Below are 27,074 nucleotides of genomic sequence, written 5' to 3' on the forward strand. Positions count from 1 at the left end.
GACAACCCCCCTGTTGGTAACGCACTCCTTCATTACCTCCTCTTAGAATCATTTGTTTCCTTCACTACTCAGTTCAAACTCCACTGTTTTGTAGGAAGCCTTTATTCATGTGGTTTTCCTTGCTGCTAGTTTCCTCTCCCCCACCAATATTACCTTGTATTTCTTTTGTATATACTTACGTATGTATTGTTTCCCCCCTTCCCCAACATAATGTAAGCTCCTTAGAATCAGGAACCTTTTTATTTTTGTTTCTGGAAGCTCTGTTGCATGTTGTAGGAACTTATTAATAAATGTTTATTCACTGATGGATTATTGAAGCTGTGTAATATTCTTTCTGGCCAGGCATGTGCTGTAGCCTTAAAGTAGTAAAACTAATTTTGTTTGCCTTGCTTCACATGTTTTTGACCGTAGTTTGCTATTTCATGTTTGCCCTCTATATTTTATATATGGACAAGGAAGTAAAGAGGGTAGATTTTGGTAGGAATAAAACAATAGAGTCTTAATGGAATCCAGTCATTTTATCTGTTCCAGATATTATGTCCACATTTAGTTCTTTTTTACTTCATAAATTAAGATAAGAGATAAGCATAAATGATGCCATGCTGGGTTAGGACAGCATACCTGCCATTTTGTGTTTGACACCAGTACCAGAGACTTTTTGGTGGAGGTGAATAGTAAATGCCCTCCAGAATATGACTCATCAAAGTTTGTATCTATACCATAGGAACTCATAAAAACTCGGGATATACTGGTTTTCACTTGTCACTTATAAAGTGTGCCAGAGGGAATTCTTTGCATGCATTTGAGCTTATAACAGATCTTTAAGTATTGAGTATTAAAGGGAAGTTTAATCTTTTTTTTTTTTTGGTCTTGTATCTGCAGCAGTTTTCAAATTTAAAAGTTCTGAGTCGCTCCCCAATGTCTGATGCCTCTGTTACTTGTGAGTACAAGTCTCAGTCTTCATTTGTTAGCAGCACTGATCAGGAAGAGAAAATTACAGATTTGGCCAGTCACTGTATCCTTGAGAAAGAACTCTATCCAGCTGAAGATGCTGATCACCTTTTCCCTAGGAAAATGACATCCCATAATGGGATGGAGGATAGTGGAGGTGGAGGCACGGGGGTGAAGAAGAAACGGAAGAAAAAGGACCCAAGTGAACAAGAGGCTGTGGGGAAAGGAGTCAAGGATAAAGAACCCAAACCAAAGAGGAAGAGAGAACCTAAAGAACCAAAAGAACCTAAAAAGGCCAAAGAGCCTAAAAAGCAGAAGGAGCTGAAACAAAAGGAGACTGTTAGGAAGTCGAGGAAACCAAGGGAACCCAAACTATCCAAGGATGCTAAGGACAAAAGGAGTAGCACAGATTCTACACCCAAGATGAAAACCAAGAAGGCCAGGTTGGAATCTTTTTTTTCATTGCTCATTATTTCTTATCTCTTCCTGCATCGAGTCTGGAAATATTAAAACACTGTGTCTTACTTTAGCATATGAGGACTGCATCTAGACTGTGTGATATGAAAAGGAGTTGAAGTTTCTTTGGCTTTAATTTTAAGGATTTGACTTAGGAAGACTACTGTCTTCCAAGTAGACCAGTAAATCTTTAAAAGTCTTTTGCTTATTGTAAACATAAGCAAAACTTCTGTTTTGATGAAAAACTAAAAATGCTATTGATACTCTTTTGGTCTTGGAGCCATGCTATCTGGGATTTTGGGATGGCAGGGGGCATTGCTAGACTTTAATTCACATTTTCTGAACCACTTCCCAGCCTGTGTGTGCATCGAGTAAGCAGTCTTATCATCTATGTGTATATTTAATACTAGAGTTTTTAAAACTACCCAATAGGTTTAATTCGTCATGTCAAGAAATTTAACTCTTTATTTTTCCTTGTAGCAAAGAGCAAGGACCAACTCCAGTAGAGAAAAGGAAGAAAGGGAAAAGGAAAAACGATATATCAGTGGAAAGCCTAGAGCTGGATCAAGGCCTATTGAGTTCATCTCATCAAAACACAGAGGAATCCACTGAGTCTGCTGACAGCCAGGTATAGCTATGGCTGGGAACCACTTTGGATACACTTCTAAATGGGATCTTGCTTACTCTGCCATTTTGTTACTAATTTATTCCTGCCTCTGGTTTACTTCTGTAAATCTGAGTCCTACACTTCATCAGAAATACAGAAAGTGGTGAATAGGCCTTTTCTTAGTGTACTCTTTTGGGACCAGTGTTCTTTTCAGAGGGAGTTACATCCTTCTAAGAATTTTAGGATCCAGGTTACTATCACTGTTTGTACAAGTAATTTTAAAATCTGAATGCTCTAAAATGTTGAGTTAGAGATAAGAATGGGCTCCTTACTCCAGGACAGATTGGGAGATTCACCAAAGCCAATTTAAAGTCTACCTAAAACTCAAGGAATTAAAGTGGTGTCCAGGTTAATATTGCTTTAGGTAGGACTTTACCCCCTTCATAGCTCCAGTTGTCTTTTTACCTTTGGTTCAATAAACATTCATTAGCTGGGGATATGAAGACTCAAACAGTTTCCCTCATGGAACTTAATCTCTGGCTTGTTTTGAAGGTCCTGGAAATGCTGACTTAATTGAAGTGCCCCCCAGCTATTCTGTGTTTAAAGGAATATCTGTGATCATGCAGTTTCAACTTTTTGCAGATCTTTTCTACATCTCAAAACCTCCTAAATTGTGTAGATCATAGGATCATAGAATCATAGATCTATTGTCAGAAGAGGAACCTTAGTGAGTAGGAGTAGGCCGCTGTCTGAAAATAATCAGTATTCTGGCATGCCAAATAAAAATATTGCTTGTAAACTAGGAGTGTATGGATTTTTTCTAGCTCCAGTCATGGTTTTTATAATTTGTGCATCATAAGAGAAATATTGAGAGTTAGCAAAATGGGAAAGGCAAAGTCATGGAAGGAGGTTGGGAGAGATCAGTGGGGCTTGAGGTCCACAAGGCTAGTAATCTTCATGACTCCAAAGGAGGATGTAGGCAGTGTGGCAGAGTAATGAGAATGGTTTGCAGATGTGGTTTGGGAAGTTCTTAAAATTAAAGTCATTTTGCCTGTAGTAGGAATGTTTTGGTAGGGGTTAGAGATCACATAAAGGAGGAGATATGGGTTCACATAGCTTTTGATTCAAGTCAGGTTCAGCACTTATTAGAAAAGAATTGTTTGACAAAGTGTGAAAACATACACTTTGTTAAGTCTGATTTTCATGTATTGGGTTTTCTAGGGAGGAACACATAACCTGAATAGTTGCTGGTAAAACTCACTGGATTCTTTTGTACCATTTGAGAAAAAGAGATGGAACTTCCCCTCAGGTCCCTGAAATTTGGCTTTGGCAGAAGAAACAGTTCGGTCCTGACTAGATTTGTTTGTTCTGTAGAAACGACGCTCAGGACGACAGGTGAAGAGAAGAAAGTACAATGAGGACCTGGACTTCAAAGTGGTGGATGATGATGGAGAAACAATTGCAGTTCTAGGGGCTGGTCGTACCTCAGCTCTCTCAGCTTCCACCCTGGCCTGGCAAGCAGAGGTATGGTCACTAGGAAGAAGACCTAACAAAATAGGGCATTTGACTTGCAAGTTTCTTTGACTCAATCCTGTTTTTGTAACTGCCCCTTAAGAGGGAAAGCCCACTATTGTTTCTAAGCAGCTCATTCCTATGGCTCTGCTATGACCCTAATACATTACTTTGGGTGGAATTAGAAGATAGGCATGTGCAGATATTAGTAGTCGCTCTTCTACACACCTCTTCAGACTCCCTAAAGTGTAGGCTGCTAGTCTAGTAAGATAGGCTAACTTTAACTAGCTTATTATGAATGACAACTTCCATGAAAAAAGTAGTCCAGACAAATTTTTTCTCCTATCATTTGCTTTTATGTCGAAATTACTACAATATTGGTTGGAATATCTGCAGCATTAAATAACCCATCATCTTCCAAAAGAACATTTTGGCATGCTCTAGAGGAGTCTGTTAGACTGTAATTCATTAACACCCTTGTTTTGGAAGAATAAGATAAAAGCTTTGCCAAGGTTCCTACTTTATAGGATCCTTTAGAAATAATTTCTGTCTCTCATTTTCCTTAAGTGATTTTGCCAACTTCAAACCTATTTGTACATTTTTGTCTTCGTTTACCTAATTCTCCTATGCATTCCTTTTTTATTATAGGAGTTCATTCATATCTTCTCATACTTTTGCTTCTGATATTGGTGTCAAAGATAAACCTGTTGACCCTGTCTTATGCAGGCCCTGTATCTTCCCTGTTGCCTTTCATAGAATTCTGCATGTTATGCTCTTAATAAATGTGTGATTTACATTTAATTGATCACTTTGATTCAGGCAGATTTCTTCAGCCAGATTTGACATCTTTAGATTCTTGTGATGCATTCTTAATAGTAACCACAATTCTAATAGCAGCTAATTTCTGTATGCCATGGAAAATAATCTTTCTGCACATTAGGAAAATCTAAAAGAAATGGATGTGGTAAAGTAATCAGGAAGAAGAGGTTGCGTGTATTTTGCTTGTTGGCAGGTGTATGGAGTGAGATAGTTATTAGCTGACAAAGCATTTTGCTTGACAAAGCTAAATGCTTGACAAATATGTCAGAGGGAATCCAGTCTTCCCTAAACCCATCCTTTGTTATTATACTTGTTGCCCTGAGGTCAAGCTTCAGGTGCTGGCCATTACAGGGTTTGAGAGTAGCAGTGGCAGTGGCCTTGGTGTCATGAAATAGTGCCTCACTTTTAGTTACTGTTGTTTGTCGTTGGTTAACAATGGATTTTCTAGAAAGTGGTATGAATATGAATCATCAGAGTTGTTGCATAATGAACTATGTGCACATAGGGAAGATCAAACTTTGCATGGCCTAAGTTACATCCAGAACAGTCACCTCTTTTCCATCTGCCTTGGATAATTTTAACACTGTTCACCCCAGGCTGGATTTCCTCGCCGTTTTTCACTACAACTCATTCTAGTCTGTAACTTCTGTTTCATCTGCTTCTGAAATATTCACACTTTTCCTTTTACTATGTATAGGATTTTGATTTAAAAAAGCAAATATTTAAATATGAAAAACAAGCATATTTTAACTCATCTTGCTCCCATAAACTTGTGTAATAGGCGGTTGGTCTGTGTGTGTTTAATTTGTTGGTGTCTTCTCATTGAGTTCTAAGCTTTTAGTGGGCCAGTTATGGTGACACTTTGGATGAATTTTGGAATTAAAATTTTAACAATTTTGAAACACTTTAAAACACCCACTATATATGCAAGGCCTTATGAAATTCCAGGTCTCAAAGCTTACTTTTAAGTAAAGATAATGTGTATAAAAAATAATTTCACAATAGCACTTGACTCCATGTGTTGCCTAAATATTACTTATGTGATATATAAAAAATCCAAGGGACATAATATCTGGGTAATTAACAATCATTTCATAAATTATGGCTAGTGAATAATTAATAAATGGTCATTTAGCTTTCTCACATAAATTACAGATGACTTGTCACGGGTGGAAATCAACTCTGATTGGTTAGCAATTAATGAGAGAATGAATATTATGAGAGGTGGACCTCTTCTAATGAGAGGCTAAGGGAATATCACTTTTACTCTTATTTACCCAGATCATTCCCAGCCTTCTGGAAGTCTCCACAAAGTGATCTACCTCTACCCAAGCTTGTCTGAATAGAACACAATGGGCCTGAATTCACCTAGATTATATTCTGTTTGTAAGATTTTCTAGTTATGTGGGGTCCCACCCAAGTGTGCACCCTTCAGGGGCTGGCTGTATAACCTACAGGTTCATTTCTGAATGTAGAAATAGAAAGGGAAAACCTTAATCTCAATTAATAGTTGGTTATTAATGTAAGAGAGAATAATAATTTTTCTCATTTGATACAAATGCCCTTATTAAACTGCTGTTCACATGTATCTTATGCCATCTCACCACTCTAAGCCTTTTTGCATTCTTTTTCCAGTAATAACTACTTAGTCTGTAATACTCGGGAAATTAATTGGTATATGTCTGGTACGGTGTCTCAAACAGTTCGAGTCATTACAGCCAAAAAAGAGATGAAATAAAAATAGCAACATAGATTGTGAATGTTTTTAAGATTTCAGCTAGCAAAGTAGAGTGACAAATGTAGTCATTGTGATAAGCATTCTTTTACTATCATTGTGAAAGTCACAGACATGAATAAGTTAATCTTGCATCTAGGATTCACCGTAATAACCCAAACAAAATTTCTGCTGAAAAAATACTGACAAGATGAAGTACTAGAAAGAATATAGCAAAAAGAGGAACTGTCAAAGCTATCCATACATAATGCATCCTTTTTAGGTTTGTCACTTCTGATATCAGTCAAATGCTGATAAACATTTTGCAGCTAGGTTGTAAGTGGGTAGCAATTTAGGAATAAAGATGTGTGTCCAAGGGAGGGAAAAGTGATTTTTAATAGAGATTTGAAATGACAAGGCATTTTAGAATGAGCATTGCATAAGCTAGGAAAGTATACAGAGGGGAAAGCTCATACAGCTCTAGTAGGGGAAAAGAATGTGTAGAAATATATGGAGAGATTATTGGTTAACTGAGAAACTTAGTAGGAGCAGGGAACAGGGAAACCTAATTAGGTGAATTGACCAAACCAGGTCTGAAAATAATTCCGAAAGCAGGGATGATGAAGTTGACCTTCAGGTGTTTAGAATCTTATAGAAATAGTGAGTGGCAGCATGTTAGAGTAGAAAGAACACTCAGTCTTCTAATTAGTATGGGTTATATGGAAAGTCTTACAGGAGCCCAACTTTTGTACATGTACTACATGTAAAAGTAGTCAATTGAATAATAATTAAGAAGCCAAAGAGAAACAATAATAAGCCCTCCTATCTGGCCTAAGGCTGCACAGTAGGCTACCCAGAAAACAGTTCTCAAAAAAATTACAAACTGTTAACAACCATATGAAAGATGCTCCAAAGCACTGATAATGAGAGAATTGCAAATCAAAACACCCTTGAGGTTTTGCCTTATACCCCATAAAGTAACAAAGATGAAAAAAGATCAGAATATTCAAGGTCAAAGAGGCTGTAGAAGGACCTGCATACTAATGCATTGTTGGTAGTGCTGTGAATTCCTACAACCATTTTGGAAAAGTTTGAAACTAAGCAAGTAAAATGACTAAAATATCAATACTCTTTGTCTCAGATTCCACTACTGTTCTTAAACCCCAAAGAAGCCAATGGATAAGAAAAAAAATATCCATATATGCCAAAATATTTGTAGCATCACTTTTTTTGTGATAGCAAAGAATTGGAAATAAAGTAAATATTTACCAATTAAGAAATGTCTTAAATAAATTTTGGTATATAAATGTAGTGGAATATTACTGGGTTGTAAAAAATGATGAGTGTAACGAAGCATAGAAAAATCTTCATGAATTGCTAGAAACTGATGTAAGCAGAGCCAAGAAAACAATAGGCAAGATGAATGACTATAACAATTAAATGGAAAGTACAACTACAAAACAGAGATGAGAATTGCAAAGAATAAACTTGGCTCCAAAAAAGAAATATGATAAGATACCTTCCCTGCTTCTTTGCGGAGGTGGGGAAGTGGGCCTCAGTTTGAGAATGTTGTTTATATTGTCAAGGTTTCTTCAATTTATTGGTAGGTTTTGCAGATTTTTTTTTCTCTTTTTCTATTAAAAAATTTCTTTGTTATAAGGTGTAACATTCTACTGACCCTGTGTTTAACATTACTAAATGATGTACAGTAGGGCCCATCCAAGGGAGATTTATAATGCCTGCACCATCTGTAACTCATTGTCTTTATTTAGGCCTCTTAAGATGCCCCACTTCTCTTTTGGGGTTTAGCTTATTCACTCCAGCACACTCACAGATCTAAGTTCCCAGAGACAGACCACTAGCACACAATTATATTTAAGCTTTCGTGTGTGTGTGTGTGTGTGTGTGTGTGTGTATGTATGTGTGTGTTCTTTGTTGCTGAAGAAGACCATGTCATCAGAGAAATGATGACATTTATTGCACTTGACTTTGTTTGGAGTGAGGGAGGGCTGTACAGGTCACCAGCCTCACTTCTGCTCCTGAGCCATCTGAATCCAGTGACCAGATATTCATCAGGATGACTGGAGATGACCCAGGATGAGACAGTTGGGGTTAAGTGACTTGCCCAAGGTCACATAGCTAGTGAGTGTCAAGTGTCTGAGGTGAGATTTGAACTCAGGTCCTCCTAACTCCTGCACTGGTGCTCTATCCACTGCACCACCTAGCTGCTCCTTAAGCTTTCTTCGGGTCCTCAGGGTAGGTATAACCCCGTTGAGAACAAATATACTTTCCTACTTACCACTCTAGCACCAATGTATTTTCTGATTGGCTAATGTGATGTAGTCCAGGGGTGCTAGGAACCCTGAAATGCAAGTGTTACAGGGTGGGGCTGCCTCAAAGGAATTCAACCACTCAAGTCTGCTTGCAGTGCAAGTAGTGAGTTTATTAGTGAATCTGTGCCTAATGGGTGTGAAAATGATACTTTTATACAGAGAAAGGGAAAAAAGGGTCAGTGAAACAATCTTGATGGGATTAAAGAGTGGCAAGTAGCCTGGAGTGGTCTGGAGGTAACAAGAATGAAGGGCTGGGCTTGGGCTGGTTTGGGTTGGGTTTGGGGTGGCCCAATGAAAGGACTGTTGAAAGGATTATACTGAGATGAACTGGATGCCTTAGGTGAATACCAGGGATCTGGGCTGCTGAAATTTGTGGGAAAGTTCAAGGACTGAGGGTCCTTTCCTTTTAGGGCTTCAGATTCCATCCCTATCAAATGGAGACTTTTATATTTGAAAGATAATCATTTTACTAACAGTGAGACAAAAGATATAATATTGTAGATACTAATACATTAAGGCAAGTAGATAAATAATGAAATGTCACAATATTTAAATAAACCCAGATTACACTCTTAGTTTTCTTATTACCTTTAGTAAATAATGGGCACAAACTTACAGGAACCTAGCATGGAAATATTTAAGGGAAGTGCCAACTCATGTCATTCAGGTGATTCACATCTAGATTCCAAGCTTCAATTTCAGTTGTCTATTCAGGAACACATGCACCGTGTGAAACTCTATGAAACTGCTTCTCTACTCACTGCTTGACTGTTGATCTTCATCACTCTTAATCTGGAGAAATCCCCTTCTTTACCTGAATAGAACCTTTTATAAGATCTTTCAAATAATCATCACCCTTAAAGAAAACATTTAGGAAGGATTAGCTCTTAATGTAAATAGTAAGTCTCAAGCCAGAGAACTGCTGAGCTCAACAAACTGGCTTTCCCCAGGCTCTACAAAACAGCCCAGGCCATTACTTAACTCACTTAGATGTTGTACATAGTAAGCACTTAATAAAGCATTCCTTTATTTCTCATTCTGTGACCCCTACCAGAGTGCTGAGTGTTTCTGTCACTCTTCCCAAAAGTTTCACCACCCATTCAGAAAAGAGCCCACACCCTTCTCCCCCCCCCAAATAATCAGGCTATCAAAGCCACCATACTGCCCTTCTGCTTTTCCTTCTGAAGACAGAGGTGGCATCTCTCCCACTAGAGGTGACTGGGTGCTGGAGCTCTTGGCCAATGAAGTCGCTTCTTTCTGGCCAACCAAGATTCATCAGCTGAAGCATTCTCTCTGTAACCGCTGCTCTGCTCCAGTGGAGCGGCTTTTTGGCCCCCTGCTGTCTTCTTTAGCTCTCTCTTTGAAGACTTCTTTCCTTCCTTTGTTGCTCTCTCTGCCGTGATGCTTGCTATGAGAGCCTCCTCTTCTCACTCACTTTTGACTTTAAAGAGTTACAACTCCCCAAATTATCCCCCAAATCAATAGGTCTTTTTAAACTTAGAAACTTTTAAATTTATCTCAATGTCCAAATGTTTATTTCTCATTTTGTTAGTTTTACCCACTTATGTGACAGATATACAAATCAACTGAGGTACCCATCATGCTTTAGTTCTGAAGTCTCTGAAAAGGTCCCCCTCTCCCCTGTCCTTGATGGTCTTCTTTCACAAATCTATTTCTCTACTTCTTAATAAATAAATTCTTCGTTTCTTCAAAACATTACCTGTTCCCACGCAAACAAGAAATCATTCCACATTGTTGACAGCAAGATGTCAGTCCTCACTTCTAAATAGATCATTTTCTCTCCCAAACTGTCCAAATCCTGTCTGAAAGCTGTGCTTCTTCATATACATTTTAGCACTTTATGTTAAAACAAAATAATTTTTCCATTCATATTCAGTATCAAAATGTTCATCTATTACAGCAGTAATATCTTAAATCCTTACAAGCCTCGTCTTTTATACAAAAACACCTTTTCTTTTCATCATTAACTGCTCCTTATGAAAGGAACCTTAAAGAGACAGTGCACCTTACAAAGAGTTGAAGGGAGTGATGTGCAGGGGGAAATTTAAGCAATGTAAGAACAAAAGATACCAATAAATATTAATTTTTTTAAAGATAGCTAGAAGTTTATGACTACCCTCTGCTTGGGAAGCCAGCTTGAGGCCAAATAAACAAGTCATCAATCTACTAGTACTCTTCCCAGTGATGCTGTAGGAACACCTAAAACCTATAATACTTTATTCCAAGGGGTTAAGAAGCCTAGAGTGCTTAGATGGTGATACTTTTTGGGTGAGGGTTGGGAGTGGGGAACACTCAGCAGTCTGGGGAATGCAGGATGGGAGTGAATAAATGAACGAGCATTTACTGCACTAAGCACTGGGCTATAAATAGAAAAGCAAGACAGTTCCTGCAGTCAACAAGCTCACATTCTAATGGGCGGGACAACATATATGGAAGGTTTCAGCTGCAAGTCAGAAGGAAAAATCCCATGGTCCTTAGGGTGCAGTGACAAAACAAAAGCTAACACTTTTTCTTTAATGTCACTTACACCGATTTGACTTTATTTGATTTTTCATATCAGTTTCTCGTGTTGAACTCTTTAACAGTGTCAAGGACTTTGATGGCAATAACTTTTCCCTCAGTAGCTGTGGATATAGCACTTGCAGAAGCAGTTGCCAGGCTGAATCTCCATAGGGATTGCTTTTCAGCACTGTTGGGCTTGGGATTCCGGGCCTATCTCCATTAGGATCTGAGGAGAGGTAGTGGTCAAGGTGGTGGTGAGATTGGGTCAACCCAGGGAAATCTATAGCTCTACTGCTAGACCAAAATGCTCAGAGGAGAAAGCTCCAGGGAGGGTCAGAAATGGACAGCACTCCAGCTGTGAAAAAGAGCTGAGAGCTAGCAGAGCACTAACCAAGATTGGAAGTTTGTAGCCCTTTGCACTGAGAATAATACCCTGAACTCAGACAATTGAAATAGGCCTAACCCTGCCAGCACTTTGTATGCAGACTTAACAGGGGAGGGAGAGACCATTAGCAAAAGCCCCACCAAATTGAGTTGAGGACCAAATAAGACTGGCCTCTCTTTCTGAAAGTGTGGGAGAAGACAAAGTCTGGCTGTGGTACAAAGTCCCATTCCACAAGTGAGGCTGGTCATATAAGCAAACAAAAGGCAACGCTATAAAGAAATGTGTGATGCCCAAGGAATAAACTGAAAAGAACGGAATAGCTCCACAGCAGTTATAGATATAACCGCAAAGGTTAAAAGAAGTTGTCCCAAGAACTACAAGAGTCCTTGGAAGAAATGAAGAAAGGATGAACAGTAAAGTCAGAGCTTTGGAGAAAAGAACTGGGAGAATAAAGAGATTAAAATAGAAAGTAGAGTGTCTTGACAGAGGGTGATAGATGCCTGTTGCAGAATGAGATTTGTTTTTGAACATGGCAAATGTGTGATTTTGTTTTGCTTAACAATGATTATTTCTTATAAAAATTGTTTTTCTTTATTAGGGGTTTAGTATTCAGGAAGGAGGGTGGTGCCAGTAATAGTATTGCTTCCTTTAACTGTCTACCTTGCTCCCCAAAATGAAAATAAAATGTGGTCATTGAAGCATTTTTTAAATGCCTAGAAGGAAATACAGAGGCAGAATGGCTTTGATAATGACATGTTGAATTTATAGTACTCTTTTTATTTTAAAAACTATATGTTATAGGGAATTTTGCTGTTTTATCTATAATGCTTTTTTCTTTTCTTTTTTATATTTAAGAATATTCATTTTTTTGTTAGGTTTAGAATTTTTAAAATACAATTATGTTTTTTAAAAAGAAGAGAAGATACAAAACCTTATCCAAGTAATGCGAGATTCCTTGAAAATTATTATGAAGAAAATAAAACTAACGGTCCTATGAGACAAGAAATAGTAGAATGAGATAAAAGTATTTTTAAAACAGCATTAAAATAAGTTGTCTACTGGGAAACAGGGAAAGGGAGAGAATTGAAGAATCATGAATCACTGAAAACAATAGCTAAACAGTAAACCTGGATAATATATTTTAAAAAATAATAAATGAAAACTCCCCAGAGCTTAGAAGCAAAGGGCAAAGTTAAAATAGCAGAGAACCACCATCACCTCCTGAAAGAAAGTCAAAATCAAGAGCTTCTTAGTCAAAAAAAAAAATTACTTTAAGTTGACATAAAGAAAGTTTGAATACTAATGACTCACAGGATCTCAGGAAACTTGGCAGCAACTACTATGAAGTTAAAAAAATCTTAGAATGTGACATTCCAGAAAGCAAAAATAAAAGTTTGCAACCAAAGACTAATCTTGCAAGACTTTAATATAATCTACTAGGTAATGGAGCCAGGAGTAGTCTTAACAACAAGTACTTTCAAAACATTACTGCTAAAAAGGACCAGAACTAAGTAGAAATTTTGAAATGCTAGCACAGAAGTTAAGAGAAACCTAGAAAGATAAATACATTTGATTAATTAGAGGAAGCTAAACAGTGATGGAATACTTACATTCTAATAGGGATAAAAGAAAAAAAGGTCCCTGCGGAATGCTTTTGTCTTCAGATGTCATAAAGGAAGTCAAATAAAACTAGCAAAGACCAAAATCTGGGGGTATGTTCCATTTTGAGATTGAGAAACAGAAAAAGTAGTAGCAAAAGGAACATACCAGGGATAAATTGAGAAAAAAGGCTATTGAATCTTCAGTTTCTCAGTGGAGAAGAAATATACAAATGTAGAAGAAGGAGTAGGGAGAATGGAACCCTTGTCAGAAAGATAAATGATAGTTGAACATACGTTTGTACTAAAAGGTCAGTAGAGAAAAACATTACATCTATCTTCAGTATAGGAAAAAACGTTAACCTCCACAGGGAAGCAGGAATGGGACAGGGAAAGGGAATTCAAGAAGGAGGCTAGAGTCTGGATGGAATAGTCCATTGGCAGAAAAAACAGTGATCCATTTCAGAGTAGAGATGTAAGGGGGAAGAGCAATTAAAAAATAAAATATAAGAACCAGTAAGCTGAATCTGGGCAAAAAGAAGAGAGATAGGGCATTAGAAGCAAATCAGTGAAGTATAGATAATTAGTATTGATCACATTCCTTCTCTCATCTCCTTTTATAAGGAAAAGATGGGGGCTTGAGGAAATACCTTATTTCTAAAGACCATGAAAAGAATGGATTCATCCATAAGAAACAGAAAAGACTGTCAGAATGAATTAGAAAATATAATTCCACAAAATATGGTTTACAAGAAATTCTTGAAACATAAAGATTCATAGAGTTAAAATAAAGGCTGTCACAGTTTTTATTGTTCTTCAAGCAAACTCAGAAAAGCAGAAGGTAGCTGTAAAGATAAGGGCAACAGTAAAAATTGGTGTTTAGAAAAGATTAAACTACATTTATGGAAAGCTGCATTATGTTTAAAGGCACCAGAGATAAAGAAATAATATCAGTGCTTAGGACATGGCACCGAATGTCTTGACATCTAAGTGTTTAAAGGGAAAAATCCAATGTCAGAGAAAAATAGACAGCAAAACTATCATTGGAGACCTCACTAGACCCCTTTCAGACAAATATAACAAAAAAGATAAAGGAGAAAGAAGTTAAGGACTTGAATAGAATTTTAATCAAGTTAGATCTAATTCTGGCAAATATTAAATGGAAACAGAAATAAATAGAATTTCTCTGCTGTGTGTGACGCCTTTGCAAAAATCAACTGTGATAGGCCCAGCATATAAACCTCATAAATAAATGCCGAAACAAATAAAAACGTACCCTGACCACGATAGAATAAAATTTACAATCAGTAAAGCACCTTTAAGTAAAAGATTAGATGGAGATTAAATCATGTAATCCTAAAGAAATGTTAGGTGGAAGTACAGATTTTAGAAATAATAATTTCATCAATGAAAATAACAACGAGACAGTTTATCAAAACTTTTGAGATGGGGGAGCAGAGCCAAGATGGCAGAATATAAGCAGGGACTTATCTGAGCACTCTAAAATTTCCCCCCACACAATGTTAAAATAACATTTCAAAACAAATTCTGGAATGTCAGAACCAATCAAAGAACAGGGTAGAACAGTTTTCTAGCCCCAAAGAAGTTAGAAAGTCAGCAGAAAATGTCTTTTTCACAGGTGAGAGTGGAGTGCAGTCCAGCACAGGCCACACCTGGCAAGCCAGCAGCAGGCCTTGAGGGCAACTGAATCAGTGGCAGGGAATCTCAGCCCACAGATGGTAAGGGGATCAGACACCTGGTCAGAATATTAGGGAAGAGGACTCTGTCGCATTACCCACACACAGTTCTGGGAACATTGAACTACTGAAGCACCATTGGTGGAGTTGTAAACTGGTCCAGCTATTCTGGAGAACAATTTGGAACTCTAGATGTAGACATAAAGAGCTGTAAACCTGTGCATATTCTTTGACCCAGCAATAGCCTTGCTAGGAGTATTTTCCAAAGAGGAAAAATAAAGAAAGAGGACCTATATGTACAATATTTGTAGCAGCTCTTTTTGTACTGGCAAAGAATTGGAAATTGAAAGAATACTCATTGATTGGGAAATGGCTGAACAAGCTATAATATATTATTGTGATATAATACTATTGTACTGTAAGAAATGACAAGCAGGATGCTTTCAGAAAAACCTGGTAAGACTTACATGAATAGATGCAAAATGAAGTGAGTAGAACCAGAACATTGTACACAGTAACATAATATTGTGTGGTGATCAACTGTGAATGACTTAACTATTCTCAGCAATTATACAAAGATTCAAGATGGTTCCAAAGGACTTATGATAAAAAAATTCTGTCCATCTTCAAAGGAAGAACGATGAATTCTAAATGTAGATTGAAGCAAACTCTTTTTTTACTCTATTTTTCTTCAGTTTTTTTCAGGGGGAGAGGGGAAGCTGTTTTCTTTCATGACATGTCTAATATGGAAATGTGTTTTGCGTCACTGCATATGTTTTATATAACCTGTCTCGAATTGTTTGGCTTCTCAATGAGGGGAAAAGGGAAGGGAGAGAGGGAGGAGAATTTTGAACTCAAAATATTTTAAAATGAATATTAAAAATTGTTTTTACATGTAATTGGGGGGAAAATGAAATATTTTAAAAGCATTTTAAAAGACCTGTTTGGAATGGAGCCAAAGAAGTCCTGAGAGCAAAATTCATGTCTCTTAAAAGTTTTAATCAACACAAAAGAGAAAGAATAGATCAGTATATTTATTAAGAATTCATCAAAAAAATGTTTAAAAATTAAATAGAAAAATTGTAGCTATATGCAAAAATAAAAATTATGAAAACTGAAACATAGACTAAATTGAAAACAAAGAAGTCATTGAAATGATAACTAAAACCAGAAGCTGATTTTTTAAAAAAGAAAAATACCTAACGAAATACAAAAAAAAAGCTAAAAATAAATTTTTTAAAAGAGACAGGAAAAGCAAATATCAAAAAAAAAAAATGAAAGAAGAGAATTCATAACAAAGAACATAAAGGAGATCATTATGAACTCTTTTGCTCAATTATATGTTTCAGCAAAACTGCTAAGATATGGGTGGATATTTATGAAAATGTAAAATGTACAGATTAATAGAATAAGAAATCAAGATTTTAAAGAACCTAATCTCAAAAAATGAACTTGAACAAACCATAAATGAACTGCCAGAGTGGGAGGGAGAAGGGGGAATCAAACAAATTAAAAAAAAAAAAAGGACCAGATAAATAAATTATATCACACATTTAAAAAATAATTCATTCCAACATTTCATAAATAGTTTGCAAAAATCAGAGGAAAAAGTAGCCTATCGGATTCCTTCAGTAACAGAAATATGATTTGATCCCTAAGCCATGAAGTGACAAATCAGAGAAAACCATAGCCCAATATCTATAATGAATGTTGATGTAAAATATTAAAATGGCTTTAGCACATATTTAAAATTTACATACTATGACCATCTGAGATTTATGAACAATTAATGGTTGGTTAAATTTTAGGAAAACTCAATATAACACCACATTAATAATAAAAATTTTGAAAATCTATTATCTCAACAGGTATAAAACAAATTAATCTGGAGAAGAAAATACCAAGTATCTCAAGAGAAATTTTTAAAAAGTAGAAAGGACAGGGATCTACTATTACTTGATCTCATACTAACCTACAAAACAGTAATTATAAAAACTATTTGGCACTGGTTAAAAAAATAGAGAACTTGGTCAGTGGAACAGATTAGACATTCACCATACAGAAGCAAACAAACAGTAGCATAGGGTTTAACACAGCCAAAGACTCCCTCCTGGGGCCAAGACTGTTCAGCAAAAACTGCTGGGAAAACTGGAAAGCAGCCTGGCAGAAATGAGTTTTAGATCAAGATCTCACATCATATGCCACATTAAGCTCCAGATGGATACATGACTTACATATAAAAAGTCATGTCATAAAATTTGAGGAGCAAAGAAGAAGATACGTTTTGTAACTAGATATTGAACATGTTCTAGACCAGACAAAGGATAGAGAGTTTCAAACAAGATAAGACAATTTTCTTTTTGTCTGTGCATATAATGCTCTTTGACCTGAGATACCACTGCTAGACAGAGACTCCCAAAAATCTCAAATCAAGAAAGGACCTTTATATATAAAAATATTTTATTTGTTATTCTAACAAAGAATTGGAAACCAATAGAATGCCAGTCAGTAGGGAAATGCCTAAACAAAGTTTAACCTATGAATGTAATGGAATACTATTTATTGTATAATAAGAGATGAATGATTCAGAAAATCCTGGGAAGACTTGTATGAACTGATGAGTACTGAAATAAGCAGAACGAGGAGAATAACTTATACAATGACTACAGTATTGTAAAGAAAAGCAGCTTTGAAAGACTTGAGAATTCTGACTAATACAGTTCTGACCAGTCACAATTTCAAAGGACCAGAAATGAAGACTGTTTCCCACTTCCTGACAGAGAGGTGGCAGAAATGTAGAATAGCTTTTTGAGCATGACTAATGTGCAAATTTGTTTGTTTGATGGCCTATCTGTTACAGGGGATGAGATTTTTGTTCTGTTTTTTAGAAAGGGATTGCTGGGAAGCAGGGGACTAGTAATAGTGATGCTAACAAAAAAAAGGAAAAGAAAGAAAAGAGTCAATGAACCTTTTCAAGGAAGGCACACAGAACAGAACGAGGTTCAGAGGGAGAAAAGCTGGACACCTTTGAAAGTATTATATGAAATGTATTATATACAGACTTTAAAAAGGAAGTAGGTTTGACCTAGTGGATGGTCATAGTTTCTTTATCAGTCCTGTTTCTAAAAGAAAAGACTAGTTTGGAAACTATTAGGCATGGGTCCATATCCCAGGGCTCCTACCTACTTACTTCCTGGCTGATAATAAGCAGACCTCTTAACTATTCTGACCTTCCCTATATTTGACTGTAAAATGGGATTAATTTTGCTTATACTACTTATATCACAGGATTACTATGAGGAAAGCTCTTTTTATACTACAAAGTGGTATAGTATGTAAATATGAGTTGTTGCTCTTATTATTAGAGTACTCTGCCCCCATTAGTACCATAGGAATTTTGAAACATTTTGTATTATTAACTAGAGTTTTCCTTTCTGAGGTATACTTGTAATTTGGAAGTTTTCCATTTAGTCCATTCCATTTTCTGTTTCATCTTCTTTTTTATGCAGTACTAGAACCCCTTCAATGTAGTCATAAGCATCTGTTAGAAAAGGTTGTTTTATAATAGTGGTTCACCCTATGTGCTGATAGTTACCGAGGATTAGTAAACTTCTGTATCAAACAGTGCCAGTTATGGTACTTCTCATGAAATCTTCCTTGGTGTCAGTAGAATAATGACCATTACTTTAACTCTTATCTTTAGGAGCCTCCAGAAGATGATGCTAATATCATCGAGAAGATTCTGGCATCCAAGATGGTACAGAAAGAGGTCAGTGGCTTATGATTTGTAATTTTCATCTTATTCAGCCATTTGGAAATATGCACAAGTTTGGGACAGTATGGGGAATGGGCAGAGAGGAGAAACTGAGGGTGGAATGGGGTTATAATACCATAGTAGGAATGAAAATTATGCTAGAATATTTTTTTGACATTTATCATCCATTTGTGCTTCATAATAAATTTTTGATTACATAATTAATCAAAAGCAAAGTGATTTTTTCCTTTGCCTTTGAATCTAGAGATAGCTATTCCATAATTGCTACCTTGGTTAGAGTTCAGTTGAGGGCTAAAAAGAGAAACAGTAGTACACCGGAGAAGTCTCCTAGATGGTTTCGTTCAGTTGAAGTAAAGTGTCCCAGAGTTAGCAGATAGCCTCTCAGGAAGAAAATTTTCAGAGACAGAAGAATATTGGTGCATGATTCCAATGAGAACTTATTTTTCATCCTAAAATTATAAATTTCATTTCTTTAAGCCTGAATGCCATAGGTGATTTGTTGGGCTATCATAAGAAAAATTATAAATTGAGGAATAATTTGCCTGATATTGTGAGGCAAAGCAGCACCTACTTCAGTCTAGGATACTTCATAGAAACAATGACAAATCAGCCTCCTGGTGTTACAGTCAGGGTTTATTCAAATGCATGAGGGTTTAGAGTCATGACTTATTGATGATTTTGTTGCAAAATAGTGTTGGCTGGCCATTCTTATGTGGAGTGTGACTGTACAAGTATTCCCTTTCACTCTAGGTTTATCCTAACCATCTGTGCTAGCTGTGTGATGGGAGGAATAAGATGAATCTAGTCCTAGCTTGAATCTTGCAAGTCTGCAGAAATATGGAGCCTTATTCCATGTGATTTTTGACTGTTTCACCTCCATGAAACTTAGTCTTAGTTGTCAGCAGAAAGTAAAAGGACTGTGAAAATGGAAGTTTTCTTAAGTAATCCTTGCTTAAAATTTATGTATTTTCATTTAGCACATGAGTTATTCATGCAGTGTAGCACCTACAGCAGGGACAGAAATGATAATCTTCTTGTTGGCCACAGGTTCACCCTGGGGAGCTGCCTTTTGACATGGAGCTGTTCTACGTGAAGTACAGGAACTTGTATGTATTTACTTGTTTACAGCTTTTTAATTTCTTCCATTACATTTGATATATGAATGAAAGAATTCTTCCCCCCTCCATTTTTAACATAGTGTCCCATGTTGGTGTCTTTCATGTATTTGGAGGATCATGCTTAGAATTCTATCTCCTTGAGTTTTATTGAACTGTAATCTTTGTTCTCTTCTTATCTTCCTCTTTTCATTTTCTTTTGCTTCTCTATTGCTCTCAGGGATGGCCATTAAAGTCTGTACCCACCATTGCCCTTTTAGTGTCAGTTCATTTGTAGGTATAACTACTTATAACTTGTCCCTGGCTTTTCCTTATCCTAAAGGGCAAACCCCTTAAAGACACATATGCAAATGTCATAATGAGCAAAATTGGCACAATGACAACACTGAATCTTGGCTTTAGAAATGAAACTTGCCTCTTAGAACCAATCAGCTGATTTTATGTTTAATAGCTTGATTTTTAAACAGTCAAAGTAAATAATGCATTTGTGTAGTTGTTCTGGATTAAATGTTCTTGTATCTTTGGTCAGTTCCTACTTGCATTGTAAATGGGCAACGATGGAAGAGCTGGAAAAAGACCCTCGGATCTCTCAGAAGATAAAGCGCTTCAGAAATAAGCAAGCACAAATGAAGCACATTTTTACTGAGGTAAATGACATTAATAATTAATGTGGCCTCAGTTCTTCTTTGAGTTTTAAAAATTTGGCCTAGGGGTTTAAGAGTGATTTATTAATCAGAGTTGAGGCTCTCTGTAAACCCACTATTTCTCTGAAGTTGTTGAACCTGCCATTTTCTGAAATGATTAGTCCAAGTTAATGCTAAAGAAAAACAATGATCCATTAGTGTGTTTAAGTGAATCATTGGCCACATGAAGTTAGATAGCATTGGACACTGCCTAGTAGAGTGTGAAAACTCAACAGTACATATCTTTTTTTTTTTAATTTAATATTTTATTTTTCCCCACTTACATGTAAAAACAATTTTCAACATTCATTTTTCAATTGAGTCCCAGATTTTCTCTTTCTTTCCCCACCTGCCTCATTGAGAAGGCAAGCAATTTGATATAGGTTTTACATGTGTAATCATGTAAAATGTATTTCCATATTAGTCATGTTGTAAAAGAAAACAGACGAAAATAAAAAGTCAAGAAAAATTTTAAAAAATAAAAAAAATATATGCTTCAATCTGTATTCAGATTCCATTAGTTTCTTCTCTGCGGATGGATAGCACTTTTCGTGATAAGTCCTTCATATATTTCTTGGATCATTGTGTTGCTTTGGAATAGCTAAGTCATTCACAACTGATCATCTTGCAATATTGCTATTACTATATACAGTGTTCTCCTGATTCTACTCATTTCACTTTACATCAGTTCATGTAAATTTCTCCAGGTTTTTCTGAGAGCATCTAGCTCATCATTTCTTATATTGCAAGTGTATTTCATCACAACCATGTACCACAAATTATTCAGCCATTCTCCAATTGACCCAGCATCCCCTCAATTTCAATTCTTTGCCACCAGAAAAGAACTGCTATAAATATTTTCAAATTGCTCTATATAATAGTTCAATCAGTTCACAACTCCAGCAACAGTGCTTTAATGTCTCAATTTTCCCACGTTCCCTCCTAAATTTATCATTCTTCTTTTTGGTCTTATTAGTCACTCTGGTAGATATGATGTACTACATTAGTATTGTTACAATTTGCATTTCTTCAGTCAGTAGTGATTTAGAGCATTTTTTCATATGGCTATAGATTTGTTCACTTCATCTGAAAACTGACTTCACATTTTTTGATCATCTGTCAATTGGGGAATGGCTTTTATTTTTATAAATCTGACTCACTTTTCTAGATATTTGAGAGATGAGGCCTTTATCAGGGAAATTTCAAAAAGAAATTTTCACAGTTATGATTTCTAACTGTATTTCTCTACTTCCTATTTCCCCCTTGTTTAGTCTATTCTCTCTCTTCTTTCACCCTGTCTCTCCTCAAAAGTGTCTTGCTTTTGACTATTGCCTCCCCCAATCTACTCTCCCTTTTAGGAGGACTCTCTCCTTTTCTCTTATCCCCTTCCCCTCCTACTTTCCTGTAGGATAAGATAGATTTCTCTACCCAAATGGGCATGTAGGTTATTCCTTTTTTGAGCCAGATCCAGTGAGAGTAAGGTTCAAGTGTTCCCCACCAGCTCCCTGGTCTTCTTCTCCATTGTAATCGCTGTTTCTTGCCTCTTTTGTGTGAGGTCATTTACTCCATTCGACCTCTCCCTTTCCTTTTCTCTCAGTGCATTTCTCTTTTTCATTCCATAATTTTATTTTAAAAATATCATCCCTTCATATTTAATTCACGCCTGTGCCTTCTGTCTATATATACTCCTTCTAACTGTTTGAATAATGAGAAATTTCTTACTAATTATCAGCATCATCTTCCCATGTAGGAATATAAACAGTTTAGCCTTATTAAGTCCCTTATAATTTCCCTTTCCTGTTTACCTTTTTATGCTTCTCTTGAGTTTTGTGTTTGGAAGTAAAATTTTCTATTGGGCTCTGGTTTTTTCATGAGGAATGCTTGAAAGTCTTCTGCTTCATTGAACGACCATTTTTTTTGCCCCAGGGTAGGTGGGGTAGGTTTGCTGGTTAGGTGATTCTTGGTTGTAATCCTACATCCTTTGCCATCTGGAATATCATATTCCAAGCTGACTCATCCTTTAATGTAGAAATTGCTAAACCTTGTGTTATCCAGGCTATGGTTCTGTGATACTTGAACTGGATTTTTTCTGCCTGCTTAAAATATTTTCTCCTTGACCTTAGAGCTCTGGAATTTGGCTATAATGTTCCTGGGAGTTTTCATTTTGGGATCTCTTTCAGGAGGTGATCAGTGGATTCCTTTAATTTCTGCTTTACTCACGGGTTCTAGAATTTCAGGTCAGTTTTCCTTGATAATTTCTTGAAAGATGATTTCTAGGCCCTTTTTTTAATCTTGTCTTTCAGTTGAATAATTTTTAAATTATCTCTCTTGGATCTGTTTTCCAGATCAATTGTTTTTCTAATAAAATATTTCACATTGTCTTCTATTTTTTCATGCTTTTGGTTTTGTTTTATAATTTCTTCATTTTTCATAAAGTCATTAGCTTCCATCTTCCCCATTCTAATCTTTAAGGAATTATTTTCTTCAGTGAGCTTTTCGACCTCCTTTTGCTTCTGGCCAAATCTGCTTTTTAAATCCAGACCACTCTACTCTCTCACACAGGTTTGACTGGTTTTTTTTCCACTGACCTAATTTGTCCTCTGCATTTTGGTGTCAAGAAGTCTGGAAACCACCACGAGTGCCAGAGATTCAGTCCCCCCTAGGCCTGCTCAGGTCCTGTCTGTGCTGGCATGGCCCATGCTGGACTGTGCTCTGCTCCCAGCCTGGTGCAATAGACACTTCCAGTTGACTTTCCAGACTGTCTTGGGCTGGAGATTTGCTTCATTCCAGCATTTGGTGGATTCTGCAGTTCCAGACTTTAAAGCCATTTTTTCAGATATTTGGGGGGTTTGGAGGGGATAACTCCAGCATGTCCCACCTTTTACTCTGTCATCTTGGCCCTGTCCCCCATCTTACTTGATTTTTAAAATCCTTTTTGAGGGGAGCGGAGCCAAGATCACAGAGTAACAGCACATATTTCCTATGGCTCTCCAGCCAAGCCCAGCCAGATACTTGTAATAAATGGCTCTAAGCAAATTCTGGAGCTGCAAAACCTACAGAACGATGGAGTAAAGCAAATCTCCAGCTCAGGACAGCCTAGAAGGTCACTGGGAAGTGTCTATTACGCCACACTGGGACCAGAGCACAGTCTAGAATGGGCTGTGAGTGCATGGAGGGGACCTGATCAGGCCTTGGGAAGACTGAGTCTCTCACACCTGTGGTGGTTTCCAAACTTCATGACCTCAAAATGCTGAGGATAAATTGGAAGGTCAGTGGGAAAAGCCTGTGGGACCAGTGCAGGAAGGGTGAAGTGGTCCAACCCCAGGGCAGCTGAGAGGAATGGGGGTGGAGGAACCTGTGGTTGCCACAGTAGCAACAGGGGCAGCTACAGTCACTGTTTCTGGAGCCCTAGGCCCATAGACTGTGAGGCGATCGAGTGGTTGACAGAACACTCCCCACCCCCACTGGAAGCAGAGAACTAACTTGACAAAGAGCTCAAAAGTCAAATAAATGGCTGAAGAAATGAGCAGAACCCTAAAAAAGAATCAGACTATACAATCTTACTTTGGTGACAAGGAAGACTAAAGCATGCAAACAGAAGAAAACAAAGTCAAAGGCCCTCCATTGAAACCCTTCAAGAGAAATATGAATTTGTCTCAGGCCATGGAGGAGCTCAAAAAGGATTTTGAAAATCAAATAAGAGAAGTAGAGGAAAAATTGGGAAAAGAAATGAGAGTGATGCAAGAAAATCATGAAAACTGAGTCAGCTGCTTGCTAAAGGAGACAAAAAATGCTGAAGAAAATAACACCTTAAGAAACAGACTAACCCAAATGACAAAAGAGATCCAAAAAACCAATGAGGAGAAGAATACCCTAAAAAGCAGAATTGGCCAGATGGAAAAGGAGATAAAAATTCACTGAAGAAAATAATTCCTTAAAGATTAGACTGGAGAAGATAGAAGCTTTATGGAAATGACTTTATGAAAATCAAGAAACTATAAAACAAAACCAAAGGAATGAAAAAATAGCAGACAATGTGAAATATCTCACTGGAAAAACAACTGACCTGGAAAATAGATCCAGGAGAGACAATTTAAAAATTATGGGACTACCTGAAAGCTCTGGTCAAAAAAATAACTTAGACATCAGGTTTAATGAAATTATCAAAGAAAACTGCCCTGATATTCTAGAATCAGAGGGTAAAATAAATATTGAAAGAATCCACTGATCACCTCCTGAAAGAAATCAAATAGAAAAACTCCTAGGAATATTGTAGCCAAATTCCAGAGTTCCCAGGTCAAGGAGAAAATATTGGAAGCAGCCAGAAAGAAACAATTCGAGTATTGTGGAAATACAATCAGGATAACACAAGATCTAGCAGCTTCTACATTAAGGGATCGAAGGGCTTAGAATATGATATTCCCAAAATCGAAGGAGCTAGGATTAAAACCAAGAATCACCGACCCAGCAAAACTGAGTATAATACTTCAGGGGGAAAAATGGTCATTCAATGAAATAGATTGTTTTCAAGCATTCTTGATGAAAAGAACAGAACTGAATAGAAAATTTGACTTTCAAACACAAGAATGAAGAGAAGCATGAAAAGGTAAACAAGAAAGAGAAATCTTAAGGGACTTACAAAAGTTGAACTATTCACATTCCTCCATGAAAGATAATATTTGTAACTCTTGAGACTTTTCTCAGTATTTGGGTAGTTGATGGATTATATACATATAGACAGAGGGCACAGGTTGAGTTGAATAGGAAAGGGGTATCTAAAAAAATAAAATTAAGGGGTGAGAGAGGAATATATTGGGAGGAGAAATGAAGTGGGGCAAATTATGTCTCATAAAAGAGTCAAGAAAAAGCTTTTTCAGTGGAGGAGAAAAGGGCAAAGGTGAGAGGGAAAAAGTGAAGCTTACTCCCATCATATTTGTCTTAAGGAGGGAATAACATGCACACTCAATTTGGTGTGATAATCTTACACTATAGGAAAGTAGGGGAGAAGGGGATAAGTGGATGTGTGTGGGGGATGATAGAAGGCAGAGCAAATGGGAGGAGGGGGTAATTAGAAATAAACACTCTCGGAGAGGAACAAGGCCAAAAGAGAGAATAAGATAAGTGGGGGGGCAGGAAAAGATGGAAGGAAATATAATTAGTCTTTCACAACATGACTGTTATGGAAGTCTTTTGCATAACTACACATGTGTAACCTTTATTGAATTGCTTGCCTTCTCAGTGAGAATGGGTGGGGAGTGAGGAAGAAAGAGAAGTTGGAACTCAAAAGTTTTAAAAACGAATGTTAAAAATTGTTTTTACATGCAACTGGGAAATAAGAAATACAGGTAATAGGATATAGAAATCTATCTTGCCCTACAAGAAAATAAAGGGGATGAGGGTAAGAGAAGGGAGGGGTGTGAAAGAAGGGAAGGCAGATTGGGGGAACGGGTGAAAAACAAAGCAAAATCCTTTTTGAGCTGTTGCATGGCCTGAGACCAATTCATATTTTTCTAGGAGGAATTTTCTTGGTAGGAATTTTGACTTTGCTGACTTCTTCTGAGTGTGCCTTTTGATCTTCCTTGTCATCATTGTAACTTTCTATGATCAGATTTTTGTTTGCTCATTTTCCCAGCTTATTTCTTTACTTTTAACTCTTTGCTGAAGTAGAGCTCTGCTTCCAGGGTGTCCCAACCTTCAGGAATTTTGTGTAGGTGTTTTCAGAGATACTTCTAGGAATCTATGAGTTTTTAGATTTTCCAAGGTGATATGGTCTAAGGAGAGGTATGTCTGTTACTCTACTGGCCTATGCTCTGGTCTATGAGTTGACTACAAGCACTCTTTTTTGCCCTGAACTGTGAGGAGCGTCCTTCCTACCCTATGGCCACAAACTCTGTTACACTAAGTGCTTCTTCTTGCCCTGGGACTGCCACTCAGGACTGCAGCCTGATCCTGAGTATGGACAAAACAGGCAGAGTCCTGCCTCCAGTGCCAGCAGAGAGATCCCTGTAATCTCCTTTTGACCAGTTGTTTGACCCCATCTCCCTTACTGTCTGTGAGCTGAGAGTTCTGGAAGCACCCACTGCAGCTGTTGATTCATTCACTCCCAAGGTCTGTTCCTGGTTTGTTGGGGCCTGGTCGCTCGGGTGACCTGCACTCCACTCTCATTCTGGTGTCACAGACCTTTCCTGCCAAACTTTTAAGTTGTCTTGGGCTGAAAAATTGTTTCCCCTCTCCTTTTGTGAGTTCTGCTCCTCCAGGATTTGTTTTACGACATTTTTTATATGTCTTTAGAGGGATTTGGGGGAGAGCTCAGGCAAGTCCCTGCCTTCTCTCCACCGTCTTGGCTACATCCACTCAACAGAACATTTCTTAGGAATTTAATAGCATAAAGATCAGTAAGTAAAATGAGGATGATTTGCATGTTCTTTCATCAAAAAAGTCACATTATTCCCAAACTAAATGTGAAGTCTCTTGCTTTCAGATTGGAGAAAATTTTTATGCAAATGTTTCATTTCATTTTTCTTTTTTAAAATTTCAAAGGAAACAAAATATGCAGTCTTGATGAGTTTTAGTGAAATTTTCAAAAGGCTTTTGGATGATGCAGAGTAAAGTGAGCAGAATCAGAAAAAATTATATAGTAACTACAGTATTATAAAGAAAAGCAAAATTGAAAGACTTAAGATCTCTGATGAGTGCAGTGAACAACCATGACTGCAAAGGACTGATGCTGACTGGCTACCTGTAGTCTGACAAAGAGGTGGAGAACTCAGAGTGTAGGTTGAGACGCACATTTTTAAATTTGGCCAATGTGTGGATTTGTTTTGTTTGATTCTGCTTATTTTGTACAAAGGTTATTTTGCTTTATTTTGTTTGGAGGGATGGAAGTTAGTAAGGGAGATCAATGAT

At 37.0% G+C, this 27,074-nt stretch overlaps 1 protein-coding gene across 8 annotated transcripts in view; it reads left to right on the forward strand.

Annotated features, from left to right (window-relative positions):
* CHD6 (chromodomain helicase DNA binding protein 6) overlaps positions 1 to 27,074 on the forward strand; it is a 186,915-nt gene that overhangs the window by 68,486 nt on the left and 91,355 nt on the right. For 5 of the 8 annotated variants that reach the window (XM_072631470.1, XM_072631477.1, XM_072631474.1 and 2 more), the window contains exons 3-8: positions 883 to 1,394; positions 1,888 to 2,035; positions 3,389 to 3,538; positions 18,299 to 18,364; positions 19,418 to 19,476; positions 20,015 to 20,132. In XM_072631470.1, the coding sequence (XP_072487571.1) occupies positions 883 to 1,394; positions 1,888 to 2,035; positions 3,389 to 3,538; positions 18,299 to 18,364; positions 19,418 to 19,476; positions 20,015 to 20,132 (1,053 nt within the window). The remainder of the gene's footprint in view (positions 1 to 882; positions 1,395 to 1,887; positions 2,036 to 3,388; positions 3,539 to 18,298; positions 18,365 to 19,417; positions 19,477 to 20,014; positions 20,133 to 27,074) is intronic. The other 3 variants (XM_072631473.1, XM_072631475.1, XM_072631476.1) reach the window with 1 other exon arrangement.

The sequence above is a fragment of the Notamacropus eugenii genome, chromosome 1, assembly GCF_028372415.1.
Source record: "Notamacropus eugenii isolate mMacEug1 chromosome 1, mMacEug1.pri_v2, whole genome shotgun sequence".
In the NCBI taxonomy this organism is placed as follows: Eukaryota; Metazoa; Chordata; class Mammalia; order Diprotodontia; family Macropodidae; genus Notamacropus; species Notamacropus eugenii.